The sequence below is a fragment of the Macadamia integrifolia genome, chromosome 1 (assembly GCF_013358625.1).
Source record: "Macadamia integrifolia cultivar HAES 741 chromosome 1, SCU_Mint_v3, whole genome shotgun sequence".
Lineage (NCBI taxonomy): Eukaryota > Viridiplantae > Streptophyta > Magnoliopsida > Proteales > Proteaceae > Macadamia > Macadamia integrifolia.
Genome location: NC_056557.1, coordinates 9,647,585 through 9,663,545, shown reverse-complemented (window position 1 = coordinate 9,663,545; position 15,961 = coordinate 9,647,585). Strand labels below are relative to the sequence as shown.

General features: G+C 40.9%; 3 protein-coding genes across 3 annotated transcripts; 2 read left to right on the top strand and 1 right to left on the bottom strand.

Annotated features, from left to right (window-relative positions):
- The first annotated feature begins 6 nt into the window (after positions 1 to 6).
- On the top strand, positions 7 to 2,321 carry LOC122074629 (NF-X1-type zinc finger protein NFXL1-like). Its single transcript, XM_042639546.1, has 2 exons — positions 7 to 255; positions 358 to 2,321. The coding sequence occupies exon 2, from the start codon at positions 419 to 421 to the stop codon at positions 2,171 to 2,173; it is 1,755 nt and encodes a 584-aa protein (XP_042495480.1). The 5' UTR covers positions 7 to 255; positions 358 to 418; the 3' UTR covers positions 2,174 to 2,321.
- Positions 2,322 to 2,444: 123 nt separating this feature from the next.
- LOC122059699 (putative disease resistance protein RGA4) lies at positions 2,445 to 3,695 on the bottom strand. The gene has a single exon (XM_042622726.1). It carries the CDS (start codon positions 3,693 to 3,695, stop codon positions 2,445 to 2,447), a length of 1,251 nt encoding a protein of 416 aa, XP_042478660.1.
- A 3,037-nt stretch (positions 3,696 to 6,732) lies between these two features.
- Positions 6,733 to 10,659, top strand: LOC122079132 (NF-X1-type zinc finger protein NFXL1-like). Its single transcript, XM_042645391.1, has one exon. The coding sequence runs from the start codon at positions 7,134 to 7,136 to the stop codon at positions 10,404 to 10,406; it is 3,273 nt and encodes a 1,090-aa protein (XP_042501325.1). The 5' UTR covers positions 6,733 to 7,133; the 3' UTR covers positions 10,407 to 10,659.
- Positions 10,660 to 15,961: the final 5,302 nt, after the last annotated feature.

Genomic DNA, 15,961 nt, shown 5'->3' with positions numbered 1-15,961 from the left:
GGGGAAAGGAAAAGGGAAAAAGTGAAGGAAATATGCCTTGCTTTACTTTTATCCAAAAAAAAAAAACACTTTGCTTTGCTTTGCCTGCAAGCATCCCTCTTCTATGTACTCTACAGTCCACAGGCTCCACAGCATGGTTTGAGGTATGACCGATTGCCCCTTTCAATGCCTCTCTCTCTCTCGGAGAGAAACTAAAGAGTAGACCACAACAGAGAAACCCAACTGATTCATATCCTCAGTCCATCAAAGTATCAGGTATGTCCATCTGTTGTCCTCCATGAGTCTCGAATAGTTTTTGGACTTTTAGCTTCACCCCCTCTACTCCTGTGAAACTCTATTCGATTGGGCTTGTTTCAGTTGATACACAGAAGGGGTTGTGTTTGGGGTTTGGGTTTAGTTGTTTCGGGTCCCTCAGACAATGGGCTATCGACGCCGGAATGATCGAAGTACTACCGGTCAAGAGTGGATTCCTAGAGGATCATCTACTGCTACTGCCATGAAATCACCTTTGAGTTTCAATTCAAATCCCAGTGGAAACAATGGGGACTCAAATTACAGTTCCGCCTCTTCTGGGAGTCGCCATAGAGGAGGATCTGTTCGGCGAAGCTACACGGCTCTGCCTTCGTATCCGAAGAATGAACCAGAGACTCCGGAAGATGTCCCGCAACTTGTCCTTGAAATTGAAGATAAGCTTGCAAAAAGGGCGATTGAATGCATGATTTGTTATGAAATGGTAGGGAAGTGTGCCCGAATCTGGTCGTGCTCGTGCTGTTACTCCATTTTCCATCTCAGTTGTATAAAGAAATGGGCTCGAGTATCGACTTCCGTTGATTCGTCTGTGGAGGAGAACCAGGGTGTCAATTGGCGGTGTCCTGGTTGCCAGTCTCTGCGACTTCTGACCGCGAAGGAGATTCGATACGTTTGTTTCTGTGGGAAAATGCCAAACCCTCGTAGAGATTTGAATCTGACGCCGCATTCATGTGGAGAGCCATGTGGGAAGCCATTGGAGAGGGAGGTTGCAGGCGGTGTCGATGGCAATGGCAACGGCAACGATCATGATCGGTGCCCCCATCTCTGTGTCTTGCAGTGTCACCCAGGTCCATGCCCACCTTGTAAAGCTTTTGCTCCACCCAGGCGGTGCCCTTGTGGGAAGAAGACGATTAAGACAAAATGCTCCGATCGGAATTCCGAACTTAATTGCAGGAAGCCCTGTAACAAGCTTCTGGAATGTGGGCTTCGTCACAGGTGTAAGCAGATTTGCCACCAGGGACCGTGTGAACCTTGTCAAGTTTCAATCAAAATATCGTGTTTCTGCAAGAAGAATAAGACAGAGTTTCTTTTTTGTAAAGCGTTTGTTAAGGATCAGAGGCCAATTGATGATGTTATCTCATGTAATTCCACTTGTGGCAAGAAACTTGCTTGTGGAAATCATTACTGTGGCAAGAATTGCCATCCTAACTCATGTGGGGATTGCGAATTTTCGATTAAGACCTGCTACTGTGGCAAAACGAAGATACAGAATGAAAGGAAGAGTTGCAGGTACCCAACCCCGAGGTGCTCACAGATTTGTGGTAAGCTTCTTCCCTGTGGGTTTCATTACTGCAGCAAAAGTTGCCATCCTGGTTCATGTGGGGATTGCGAACTGTCGATTAAGACCTGCTACTGTGGCAAAACGAAGATACAGAATGAAAGAAAGAGTTGCAGGTACCCAATCCCGAGGTGCTCGCAGATTTGTGGTAAGCCTCTTCCCTGTGGGTTATTTCACATTCACTACTGTAAGGAGTTGTGTCATTCTGGGAACTGCCCACCTTGTCTGGTTCAGGTTAACCGAAATTGCCATTGTAGTTCTTCTTCTTCTTCTTGGACCGTTGAGTGTTACAGAAGGAGGGGCATAGAGTTTTTCTGTGATAAGGATTGCGGGCTGGAAAAGAACTTGGAGAGACATAGTTCCCTTGGTCGGATAACTGCCAGAGTCCATTGTGATGCTGCAGGCAGTGGTCGTATTAATACTGTTTCTGAAGCATCTGTCAAGCAAAACTTACCAGTTCCTCTTCAACCTGTGGAAGCAACTGACAAGAAGGTCCCTGGACAGAGGAAGTTCGTCATTGCCATCACTGTGTTTGTTGTTTGGTGTTTTTTATCCAAGTTGTTGGGTGATTTGCAACCCGGGTAGCAAATTTTTTTATCAGTGGTTGCTGATGTTTTAAGAGAATTTATTGCAACCAAAATGGTGAACTAAGACACTGTAACATTGCTTTTTTGAATATTTTTGAAAATATGTTTTTTTTCTAAAAATAATGATTAACAAAATTTTCTCCCTACTTATGATAAATATTATCATTTACAAAGATAGGAAGACTTTACTTGCTTCAGATCAAACAAATCAAGAAAGGAGGTTTCTTAAATTTAACAACATATAGAACACTAAAGCTCAACCTTTCATATTATTTGTTTTCCTCAGGAACCCACCAATCATCTTCCAAGATCATTTCCCATTCATGCTTATCTACTTTATTTTGCAGGTGATTTGCAACAGCATCCACTGCCTCAGGCAATCCTTTGCATTTCTGTACAATTTGCCTACCAATTGCTTCTAATCCTGGATGTATATCATGTTCCTTAGTACATAACCTTTTCTTGAACAATAACCAACAGTATTCCTCTGATAAAACTTGGAGATTAAGAGTGTGGATTGGGTTCATCATGGATGCCACTGTTTCACTCCTAGTACTTACAATAATCCTACTTTCCCTGTCTGCAAATAGGAATGGAGCTCGCAATGCATTCCAAGAAAAAAGGTTTCGATTGCATACATCATCCGAAACAAGTATAAATCTCTTCCCTCTTAGTATTCTCTGAAGCTCACATTGAAATGGTTCTATGAACTTAAGCTTACTATGATTCAGAGTCACAGACTCTAGAATTGCAGTAGTTAAACTGATAACATCAAAAGCATTTGAAACAGAGACCCATACTCTTATTTCAAAATGCTTTTCTACACTTAGATCATTATAAACCAGTTGAGCTAGAGTTGTCTTTCCAATCCCTTTATCGCCGACAATGGTGATGACTGGAACTTCCCGTCGATCAAATTCATTCGAAGTCAACATCTTTAGAATGATATTTGCATCTTCCTTCCTGCCAAGAAGAAGATCAGACTCACCAGAGTCATCAATTGAGAACCCAGAATTAGTACTCATGAATGAAACACTCTGTACTTTCCTCTCCAATTCTTGATCCCTCCTAAGGCCTGAACCCATCAAGTAATAGCGTTCAAGCTTATTTTCAATTTTAACTAGCTTATCCTTGATTTCATTAATGGTTGGTCCAATCTCTTTCCGATGTGAAATCTTGTTTTCTAATGAGAAGAAGAAATGTTCTCTTACCTGCTTTCTCCCTCTGTTCTGTTCTAGATTTCTTTGTTTAGCTTCACCAATGAACTCATCCAATGTTGCGATGACACAAGAAACTACATCTTTAAGGTCTCTGAGGTATAGTTTGAGCAGAGCATCGGTTGCTTGTGCTTCCTCAGAGAAACAAAGGGGGTCTTTGATTCTTTCCGGGGTACAAGAAAGCTCGCTCAATTCTCCATTTACTTTCCATACATAACCGAAATTCTGTAGCAGAGGAGAGGAAATTTTGGCTTGTGATTCCTGTATTTGTGGAGTGACCAGAATGTTGGATCTTGAAGCCATATCTTGAAATTCCTTGTAAGAAAAGAAGAGAGAAATAATTCAGATTTCAGAGATGGGAATGTTTAGGTTTGGAATTGAAATCGAAGATTGAAGAGAGAGAATATATGTATAATTCTTAAATCACAGGGATGAAGATTCCAGGAAAGCTCGATGAAGGTTCCGCGAGTGGCGAAACCTCTCTTTGTATTGACTTTTGGGTGCTCTCAGGCTCTCTTACATTTTTTTATTACAGAGGAATAAAGAAAAATAGAAAAAGATTTCAGTATGAGCACAGAGCCAATGGGAATGCATGAAGAAATATTGGAGTATCATTTTAAATTTCATGGGATTGGGGGTGGTCATTTTGCCTTCCAATTGTCTGGGTATAGGGACCGGGCCATATTTTGCACAAAAATCCTCTGGGAGGCAGTGAACGGCAATGAGATCCAATGGCTAGGGTGCATGTAGGGGCCCTTTCCACCGTTGGATCCTCATTACCACTCATCACCATAGAGGATTTGAGTCCTCACCAACCCCCCGCCCCCCCAAAACCCAAACCATTTTCCCTTATTTTGTTTAGGAAGGAAGAATGCTACCCGTTTGTATTTCTCATGTCCAAATGCTTTCAGGGGGTAGGAGTATCTTTTCATAGCTTTTGAAAACAAGAGTTATGTATGGGCATGGGGTATGCTAGATGGGTAGTGTTTTTTTCTCCGTTTTATTTAATATTAACTCAATGTAAATGTATCTAACATGACAGTTTAATCAATAATATATATATATATATATATCTATATAAAGATATAAAGCATGAGAAAAAGAATGCTACGTGATCATGTCATTATTGTGCTCAGACAAAGGAGCCTACGAGATTACCACTATGCCTTCTCTGAAATTAAGAATCCCATCTATGTTGATGCTCCAACACACATTCTTATTGATCTCCAAAACAAGGTCACATGACCAAGTCACTATCTCTTGCCCATAAGATATGCCTATATGTCATTGGGTCCACCTCAGCCCCCAGGACGTTTCCCATTATTAAAATAAGAATAGCCAAAAACTATGTATGACTTGACTTCCTTCTACCTTGAGCAGCAAGAAAAGGAGTGTGGCTGACTGTTGGAAAGAGAAGGCAAGGCAGAGTTGGTTCAGGTTTCATGCAGCCTCTACAATTGCTATCTTATTCTTCCTACGGTCAAGCATGGCCATCCTGAGATTTTTCTGGGGTGGAAGCTGGTTAGTCAACGAGCTCCTGACCCAGAACCATCCATTTTGTTAGTTAGCATTCACTTGGGCATCCTCAGATTTGTAGAAACTAGGTTGGAGTTGGTCAATTCTTGATTTTATATATGGTCTATTTTTGAGGATTGGTATATTTTAAAGTTTAGTAAAAAAATGTTGGGGAAAAAAAATCGTGTGGCCCTTGCACCCAGATATAAAGGGGGTAAAATGATGCTCCACCATTGTGAAATTCAAAATATCTATCTCTTGTTGATGCCTTTGCCTCCTAGGGCCACACGTCCAAGTAGTATTCTTCTTTCTAAAAGTGTGTCATTAATGCCAATTGGTTTTTCAACTAAAATCGTATGGAGAATTAGAAATAAAATGCAATTTAATATGCTTGCTTAGAATTTGTGGAATCAATCAATCTTAATTCCGATTAATATTGATTCTTATAACCTATTTTAGATCTTATAAATGCTATTCTATTTTTACTTTTGGATAGAAAGCACGAGATGCCAATATGTAAATTCTTGTGCACAACCTCTCACATCCTCCCGTGAATCCTATACATAGTCTCTCTCTCTCTCTCTCTCTCTCTCTCTCTCTCTCATACACACACACACACACAAAAACACACAAAATAAATGGCCATTCCTATTAGATGATTCACCTCTCCACTCCTATTGGTGCAAAACTACACTCCGCATGAAACCCTTTCCTTTATTATTTTTATCTTTTTCCTTGTTTAATTAATTTAATAATATAAAATCAATTTTTACTGGTCTAAGAAGAAAAACTTAATAGCCACGTGGAAGTCTTTGTTCTTTTCATTTTATTTATTCTAATTTAAAAAATTCTCGATCCTAGAATGATTAATGGAGGTCCATTAGCTAGGGACTTTATTTTTTTTTTGGCTACTCTTTAGTCATATTAATGTGTAAAACTCATAGAAATAGTAGAATATATCTCCTGCATCCATGGATCAAAACTTGACCACAAAGTTGTATATGTCACTGATAGTGTCCTCCTAACTAGGAAGTCAACCAATATGTTACTCCCTCTTAGAACATGATTGAACAATCAAGTTAAAAAGTATGTAGACAAGTGAAAAGTATCCTCTAAGATGGATTGGATCTTCGGATGAGATGCGTAATGATACCCTATGTAAATGACCAATCACACCCTTGTTGTCACTTGCAATAGAAATCTCTTCATAGCCTTTTGACATTGCTTCTAGCAAATTTGATAGTCAAAGCCTCGCCGACACCAACATCATTGAAATCAGCAAGTCTAAATTTAGCAAGCATGGAGTTGCCATATCAAGAATTTGCATTAGGAAAAATAGCTAAACTATACTTCAACATGGGTAACATACACATCTCCATTATGTATGTGCAAGGTCTGAGGATGAAAACTACACAGTTTTACCCCAAAAATGCCGAGTGACTATTTTAATCGCTTGTGGAGATAGAAATTCAAAAAGAGCGCGGTGAAAAACCATGATTACTTCATTAAGAAAAGCAATTCCACGCTTGAATCCATGGCACAATGGATAAAACTTCATGGATATGGGCAATATCCCAAGTTACCGCCAAACCATACTGTTCTTGTAAAAGGAGGAACGAGTTGGATCGGCCAGAATTCGAGGCGATTCCAATCCGGATTGGCAGGAGCCGATCCCAATTCTTGAAACCGTATGAAGCCGATCCGGCATTCGATTCCGATTTAAAAAAAAAAAAAAAAACACTTGGTCAGCACTTCACCAGGGTTGCGTTTGCGGCAAACAAGCGCATTTTAGTGTGTCACGAGGTCTATGGCGGTCCAACTCTGCGATTATCGTGACGTACGACTCTCCAAACATTTGCTTTGCCCGCAAGCATCTCTCTATCATATATAGTCTCCCCACACATTTTCCCCCAAGTTTCGTATCTTCTTCTTCGTCGCCTTTGGAGGCATCACTCTACTTTCTCTCTCTGAGAGAGGAACACAACAAAGGAAGAAACCCACTTGATTCACACCCTCTCAACCCTCTCAATCTATCAGATTATCAAGAATTTTCATCTATAGTTTTTGTGAATCAGAGCTAGGGTTTCAGTTTCACCTACCCTTTACTCCTTCTGTGATTCGAATCTATTTGATTTGGGCTTGTGAAATTCATTTACAGAAGGGGTTAGGGTTAGGGTTAGGGTTAGGGTTAGGGTTGGGGTTCGGTTGTTTGGGATCCCTCAGACGATGAGCTTTCAACGCCGGGATGATCGAAGAGAGGGATCTCGGATTCCTGCTCGTCCTGGTACTGCCCGTCAAGAGTGGGTTCCTAGAGGATCTACTGCTACTACTGTTGTGATCCCACCACCTTCGAGCTTCAATTCAGATGCTGATGGGAACGCTGGGGACTTCAATTGCAGTTCTGGGCCTTCTGGGAGTCGGCATAGAGGAGGGTTTCGGCGAATCTACACGGCGCGGCCTTCGTATTCAAAGATTGAACCAGAGGTTCTGGAGCCTAAGGTGTTCGATGTGCCGCAACTTGTGCAAGAAATTCAAGATAAGCTCTCGAAAAGGGCGGTTGAATGTATGATTTGTTATGACATGGTTGGGAGGAATGCTCCAATATGGTCGTGCTCGAGCTGTTACTCCATTTTTCATCTCAATTGTATTAGGAAATGGGCTCGAGCACCGACTTCTGTTGATTTGTCTGTTGATAAGAACCAGGGCGTGAATTGGCGGTGCCCTGGTTGCCAGTCTGTGCAGCTGCTAACAGCGAAGGAGATTCGATATGTTTGTTTTTGTGGGAAGCGACCAGACCCTCCTATGGATTTGTATCTGACGCCGCATTCATGTGGGGAGCCTTGTGGTAAGCCATTGGAGAGGGAGGTTGCAGGCGGTGGCGATTTTAATGATGATGATGATGATCGATGCCCCCATGTCTGTGTTTTGCAGTGCCACCCAGGTCCATGTCCTCCTTGTAAAGCTTTTGCTCCACCCCGGCGGTGCCCTTGTGGGAAAAAGACGATTACGACGAGATGCTCTGATCGGAAGTCAATGCATACTTGTGGACAGCCCTGTAATAAGCTTCTGGAATGTGGGCGTCACAGGTGTGAGCGGAGTTGCCACCAGGGACCCTGTGATCCATGTCGGGTTTTGATCAAAGCATTGTGTTTCTGCAACAAGAAGGTGGAAGTTCTTCTTTGTGGAGAGATGGTTGTTAAGGGGGATGTGAGACGGACCGATGGTGTTTTTTCGTGTGATTCTATTTGTGGCAAGAAACTTTCTTGTGGAAATCATTTCTGTGGCGACAATTGTCATCCTGGTCCGTGTGGAGATTGCGAGTTGACCCCTTGGAGGATTAAGACCTGCTACTGTGGCAAAACGAAGATACAGAATGAAAGGCAGAGTTGCCTGGACCCAATCCCAACCTGCTCGCAAAATTGTGGTAAGCTTCTTCCTTGTAGTGTTCACCACTGCAAGGACTTGTGCCATGCTGGGGTCTGTCCCCCTTGTCTGGTTCGTGTCAACCAAAAATGCCGTTGTGGTTCTTCCTCTCGGACTGTTGAGTGTTACATAACAATGGACGAGAAGGTGAAGTTTGTCTGTGATAAGTCTTGTGGGCGGAAAAAGAACTGTGGAAGGCACAGGTGCAGTGAGAGGTGTTGCCCTCTCTCTGGTTCCAATAACCAGGTTTTGGGCGATTGGGACCCGCATTTGTGCTCTATGGTATGTGGGAAGAAGCTGAGGTGTGGGCAGCATTCTTGTGAGTCACTGTGTCACAGTGGCTATTGCCCACCTTGCCTTGAAACCATCTTCACTGACTTGACCTGTGCTTGTGGGAAGACTTCAATACCCCCTCCTCAGCCTTGTGGTACACCTCCTCCTTCTTGTCAGCATCCATGCTCAGTTCCCCAGCCCTGTGGTCATCCATCATCACACAGTTGCCATTTTGGTGATTGCCCACCTTGTTCAATTCCGGTGGCAAAGGAATGTATTGGTGGGCATGTCGTTCTCAGGAACATACCTTGTGGTTCGAGGGATATTCGATGTAATCAACTGTGTGGCAAGACACGACAGTGTGGAATGCATGCTTGTGGTAGAACTTGTCATCCTCCACCATGTGAGTCTTTGAGTGGCTCCGGTGGAAAGGCTTCTTGTGGTCAAGTTTGTAGTGCTCCTAGGAGAGACTGCAAGCACATATGCACTGCTAATTGTCATCCATCTGCTCCCTGTCCTGATCTAAGGTGTGAGTTCCCTGTGACAATCACATGTTCCTGTGGTAGGATAACTGCTTCAGTCCCTTGTGATGCCGGAGGCAGTGATCATGTTGATACTGTTTTCGAAGCATCTGTTATTCAAAAATTTCCAGTTCCACTTCAACCTCTTGAAGCAACTGGCAAGAGGGTCCCGCTTGGACAGAGGAAACTTGCCTGTGATGAGGAGTGCGCAAAATTGGAGCGAAAACGGATTCTTGCAGATGCTTTTGATATCAACACCCCGAACTTGGCTGCTCTTCATTTTGGTGAGAACTCTACAATTTCTGATGTGCTTGCCGATATGTACAAGCGAGATCCAAAATGGGTAGTGTCTATTGAGGAGAGGTTCAAGTTTCTGGTACTTGGGAAGAGTAAAGGAGGTGCCTCAAATGGTCTCAGGGCTCATGTTTTCTGTCCAATGCTGAAGGAGAAGAGAGATGCTGTAAACCAAATTGCAGAGAGATGGAAGCTTTCAATTCATGCAGCAGGGTGGGAGCCAAAGCGGTTCCTTGTGGTTCATGTCACTCCTAAGTCTAAAGCTCCATCTCGGTTTCTTGGGGCCAAGGGTACTGGTCCTATTCCCGTGTCCCATCCAGTTTTTGATCCATTGGTAGACATGGATCCACGCCTTGTCGTGGCTTTGTTGGATTTGCCAAGGGAGGCAGATATAAGTGCTTTGGTCCTGAGATTCGGTGGAGAGTGTGAACTGGTCTGGTTAAATGACAAAAATGCTTTGGCAGTATTTAGTGATCCTACCCGAGCAGCAACTGCTTTGAGACGATTAGATCATGGTTCGGTGTATCATGGTGCTGCTGTAGTTCTTCAGAATGGTTCTGCAACATCTTCTGGTACCAATGCATGGGTAAATGGGGCTGCCAAGGAAGGGGGTGTTGTTACAACCCTGAAGGGTAATCCATGGAAAAAGGCTGTTGTACAGGAACCCAGTTGGAGGGAGGACTCCTGGGGTGGTGAAGAATGGCCTGGTGCCTCAGCTGATGTACTCCCTTCAGCATGGAAAGGGAAAGAAGCACCAATCGCTACTTTGAGAAACAGATGGGACATTCTCGACTCGAATTCAGTTTCTGATTCTGTTGCTACCGCCTCCGTTGGAACCGATAATACAGGGAATCATCGAGTGGTGAGTTCTTCCATTTTAGAACTGGAATCAAAAACTTCGGGTTCAAACTCGGCAGTGCAGCCTGGACTACTTAACAAGACTGATTTGTCCGAAGTAGCAGATGACTGGGAGAATGCTTATGATTGAGAAACAGAAAAAAGATGAAAACGTGATCTCATCTGTGGTGTTTGCATGATTTTGTTCTTGTGTTTTCTTTTCAACAACTATACCATCCGCTTTTGAGGTTTGATGGAATTTTTGTGTCAAATCTTGTAGAGAGCGTTTATTTTTCTTAAGATTGCTGGAAGCTGGAGCAGCCAATCCACGATCCTTTTTTTTAATTAGTAATTATAGATTCAATGATGAAAAAAATACAAACTATTTTTTCTTGTTTTGTAAACTCTACCTTGCATATATTTCTATGATACAGACTACACAGCAATCAATTAAACAATACCATACAGTCATGGAAGATAAAGAGTATATGCTCCAAAACCAGATCTTATCCACTCCCTTCAAAGCATTCTCTAACTTTTGGATGTATAGGTATCACTTAAAGCTAATGTGCAGATTTCACTAGTGTTGGCTACTTGGCTTATTGTTCACTGAAGGCAATGAAGGTAACTCTTTACTCCCCTTGCCTTACAGAAATAATCTGTTAAAATTCTGAGTTAACAATAGCCAACAGATGTTGATGGAGTATGGCTCAATGTTGCATCCATGTTTGACTTTCACACACCCACAAATGGAGCTTTCCATCTGTTACTTCTTTTCACCGCTGGAAATTTTTTTCCAGGTCGTGAGTTGGTTTAAAAGAAGGAAATGAACTCACCCTCACAAGTAAACTAGTCTGCAATGATTTGGATAGGTTCTATAGGACCAGCACTAAATGAAAATTTTGTAGAAAATCAAACATTCTAAATGAATTGAAACTTTAGAGACTATTGACTAGCTTATAATCCTCTTGGGAAACAAATTGCAAGTTCAATTGAACAGTGGACAAAACTAATATAGTTCCTGCAACTGAGCTGTACTGCACAGAAGAACATCATACAATTGGATCTGGCACCTAGGGTTTATATCATCACAGGAAGTAGAATGAAAAACAACTAGAGATTATATAGCTTTGTTTTGCTTCTCTCTGAACTTCATCATCGTTTCATTCGTAAGGTATTTTCCTCCGTGGCCAATTATCTGTCCAAGGGACAGATTGAGTAGCATTTGAAAAAATCCTAATGAACATTCTTGTTTTCCTTACACTTACTGATCATTCTATGTTAGTCATCATCTCCTTGGCTTCAGTTTCAGAATTTTCTTAAGCTTGTACAGTTTTAAAAAAACTTATCAAAACTAATAACTGGGAACTAACCCATCTGTCAAAAGGGGCCTGGCAAAAACTGCATCCTAGCATAAGAGAACTGAGGACCCGTTGAAGTGTTGGACTTCTTCTGGCAGTGCTATCACAATCCAGTATTACACCAATGACTGGGACCTTCCACTCTTTACAGCTCTTTGACTATTAAAATTCACCCTCTCGATTAAATGAAATAACTTCTTTAAAAATCAGCCTAACCAATGTGAAGAATCAATACCTAGTGATATAAATTTCAGCTATCCTGGTTTTGAGAGGTTGGAGAACTAGTAGATGTCATTTTCGGGTCCTCGAAGTATCGTTATAACATGCCATTGCCGAAGATTTATCTGCGAGAAGGCTCCTATTTTAGTGAAACTAAACATACAGTGGGTTATATGGTTTTTGGATATAACACATTAGTCTGCTGGTGGGGCTGAACACTAATGGGAAGAATACTTAATTGCCTTTGATAACATTTCATACCTAGCAGTTGAACCCTAATTCTAAACTTGATAGCAATTCAATCAACATAAGGAGGCACTTCAATTGTCTAATATTCTACATTCTAAATAGGTTCTGTAGGTCCAGCACCCAATGAAAATTTGTAAAAAAATCCAGTATTCTAATTCAATTGAAACTTGAGAGATTACCAACTAACTTATGACCCTCTTAGAAGAACAAAAGTTGGAAGTTCAATAGAACGTAGAACCAATAAAGCAGAAAACAAAAAAAATCGTACAACTGACCTGTACTACAACACAGTACCTGCATTAAAACAAATACTGAATTTAACAAACAATATTTAGTTATATCCTAAGATTTGTATGGAAGACCTAGTTGCTGTCTACAACAAGAAGAATCATAACCTTACCCCTACTAAATGGGGTCGGCTACATGGATCCGATCGACCAAGTCTACTATTCAGAAAAAAATAATGTACTGAAGACTTGTGAATTAAATGGACAAAAACAGAGGAATCACATCTTCAAATATACTCATGAACTGTACTTTAAAGTTAAAAGAAACCTTTATATTTGCCAGGCAACAGTTCTGAAATCTTGAAGATTGTGAGCAATGTTCATTTTTTCTTTGGTTGGAAAACAAACACTTGTTATTACTTCATAATGCAGAAAGTTGGTTTGATGACTTATAGTGAACTCAGACCTGGACTCTTAAACACCTTAACAAAAGCATTCTTTTTTTACTGGACACCAATCTAGCTAAACAGTGTGGTTCCCATTTACAATGACCTTGTTGTTTCTTAACATACTCAACTACTCATTTGTTGATAGAAATTCTTGAAATCACTTCCTAAACCAAGGGAATAAAATAATGCTTCTACAGCCTAGACAAAACAAGAAATCTAAACTTTTTATTACGGACAAAGTTTTCCTTCATCGGTGATCGAATGATGGGACGGCCTAGACGTGACTCCCATCACTCCCCACCTCTCTCCCCCCTATTGTACTCTGTCGATGGGCCAGGGAAATTCTATCAAGAACATTGAGATCTTAGGGTTATGTTTGGTTGCAAGGGAAATTTAAAGGGAAGGAAGTGTTATTTTCAAGCTTAAAAACTTTTGTGATCATTACCCATGTGATTGTATATATTACGTAATTTCTAAACAAACTTAGTAATGACATATTTTACATGCAAAATCCTTTGCTCATATTGAGTTATAAGCCTAAGGCTTAAAATAATTAAGGGTAATTTACAATGCCATCCCCTGGAGAATGCCAATATTAAAGGGACACCTCCTCTTTTTCACCAAATTAAACTCGGACCCCCTATCGTCAGTCACTGTTAAGGAATATACCTTATATTCTGATGTCAGCTACTATATTTTATTTTAAATACCAAAATACCCTTATTAAATGTGAAGTACCTAAAATGCCCATGTAATAATTCCCTCCCTCCTCCCTCCTCCCTCCCTCCTCCCTCCTCCCTCCTCCCTCGCAAACCCTTAACTCCATCTTCTTCACCAAGAAACCCCTCCACTCTCTTCGATTCCCTAATTCTCCCTTTCTCCCATTTATTGCTTCGAATAAAGGTCTCTGGTGGTGGCGGCGATGGTTATGCAACTGATGCCGAGTCTCGCAATTGCTATCTCAACATGTATGCCGTGAAGAAGCCCGATAAAGTTGATCCCAATGAGACTAGGTTATCATGGTGGATGACTTGTGTGCTCTCCTTCGAGCCCCCGAAGCATCCTTGCGCTATCGGTCGCCTTGGAAACGTGTTCAATAAGGAGCCACTTGTGGAGGCGCTGTTAGGGAAGAAGTAGCCAAAGGGATTGGGCATATTAAGGGTTTAAGGGATATGATCCCAATTGAACTCTCTGAGATTCCTGGGGTGAAAGATGATGATATCAGCATCGAGACGAAGTTTCAGTGCCCGAGACAGCTTCATCTTTATGAGGTCTAGAAAAGATGGAGTCTTCCTGAGTGTTAATCCAAGAGGACTGGATTCTTCCAAAACATTTTTTACCTCAACCTGCAAAAATGGAGGAATTAAAGAGGAATAGAACAAACTAGTCATGAGGGCATTAAAAAGAAAATGAAACTCTTTCTTCTCTTCTTTTTTTGAAGAACGATCAAATTCCCCCATTTAATATGGATAGAGATTCAAGCCCAGAAGTACAAAACCAACAAAGAATCATTAGATATCTTGATATCTTCCATCTCTTTGTACCTATTGATGGTAACCCATTACTTTAATATGCTTAAAATTAGCTTCGGAGCCTTCAAATCCCTCAGCAATCTCCTCATTGCCATTGACAGAACAAGATAGAGAAATTTGAAGACCATCCAAATTGTTGAGCTCACCACGGCTACCTTTTTCATCTACCAAAAAGCGATTCTTCTGAGACGCAGGTCCCTGAACCATGGTTTTCTTTTCTAATTCTCAAGCTCCTCTATCTTTTATATATCTTTGTTAATCAACAAAGAAACGGGTTATTTCTGAATCAGCTTCAGATGACAATACAAAGGGGATTAGATAAAATTAAAAAACAGGGGATGCAGAAACAGAAACAGAGCAACAAAGGAGTCGAAGTTAGCAAAGAAGGCAGGAGAAGGCGAAGAGAAGAAATGGGTTTGTTGACGTTTCAAACCGTTAAGAGAGAAGGAGAAGAAGCAGAAGAATTGGAAAAATTCATTTCTTTTTCCCTTCCCAGTTCTTGTAATTCTTAGGTTCATGTTTCTTCCATTGGTTGATTCCCTTCTTGTTTTTGTTGGATTCATTGTTTTTTACTCATAAGGGCAAAAACGTCATTTCATAGTATTCTTTAACAGTCACTGACGGTAGGGGGTCCGAGTCTAATTTGGTGAAAGAGAGGGGGTGTCCCTCTAATATTGGCATTCTCCAGGGGGTGGCATTGTAAATTACCCAATAATTAATCATGAAGAAACAATAGGTGAATTCCTGCTCTTTGTCCACTGGTTTTGATAATGATTATGTAATTATATTTATGCATTATACATAAGAGAATAGACGACATGATGAAGACCAATTCAAGACAAAATCTCGATGAAACAAACGATATGGAGAGGGAATCATTACAACAAAGGAAATGAATTCATAAGACATAAGGAAATAAAAATAATCTACAATCCAATAAGACTAGATTATCACAATAGTATTTCTATGTTCCTACATGATCTATAAACACTGGAATTCTAGTAAGTCCTAAAAAGCTATTATCCAGAAAATCCATAGCAATTTGCAAATTCCAAATTCCAAATTCCAAATTCCAAATTCCAAATTCCAATAGTATGCCTGATGTAGATCAAGCTTGGACAAGGAAGGGGTTGTTGGCCTCATCGAACCAAGTCCAATCTTGGATCAGCCAGCTCCTACCTTGGTCCCATCTAACAAGCCCAAAAGGAAAGATGGAAACACTGTTCATGAACAGTAACTCCTATAGATTTGTCTCATGAAGATTCCCTAGAAACCCCATACAACTGTCCACAACTGTTGGGAGAAGGAAGTTTCCAAAATGGAGCCAAGCAACTATTGAATTGCATAGTAGCTTAGGATTTAACTTCCTATTTTGTCAGTCGAGTTAATTTCATATTTTTTTAGCCAAGTAGTTTCTATTTTGTAACTCATGTTATCATTTTCGTTAATGATTTGTTAGCTTCTAATTTGGTTAAACTTGGTTAGCAAGTTAGGCACAAATTAGAAAGTCTTATTTCAGTCCATTAGTTTCTTTTTCTGTTATTTCTTTATGTCCAAGTTTTGCAAGGCTATTTATTAAAGCCCATTAATCATTCACTCATGACTGAGATGACTGTTACCTTAAGGGGTGAGATGCCCATAAATTCTTCTCCCCCCTTCTCAACCCCCC

Bases quoted from the DNA above. Each gene is read 5' to 3' on its own strand.
- LOC122059699 (XM_042622726.1), bottom strand. From the start codon at position 3,695: ATGGCTTCAAGATCCAACATTCTGGTCACTCCACAAATACAGGAATCA.
- LOC122074629 (XM_042639546.1), top strand. From the start codon at position 419: ATGGGCTATCGACGCCGGAATGATCGAAGTACTACCGGTCAAGAGTGG.
- LOC122079132 (XM_042645391.1), top strand. From the start codon at position 7,134: ATGAGCTTTCAACGCCGGGATGATCGAAGAGAGGGATCTCGGATTCCT.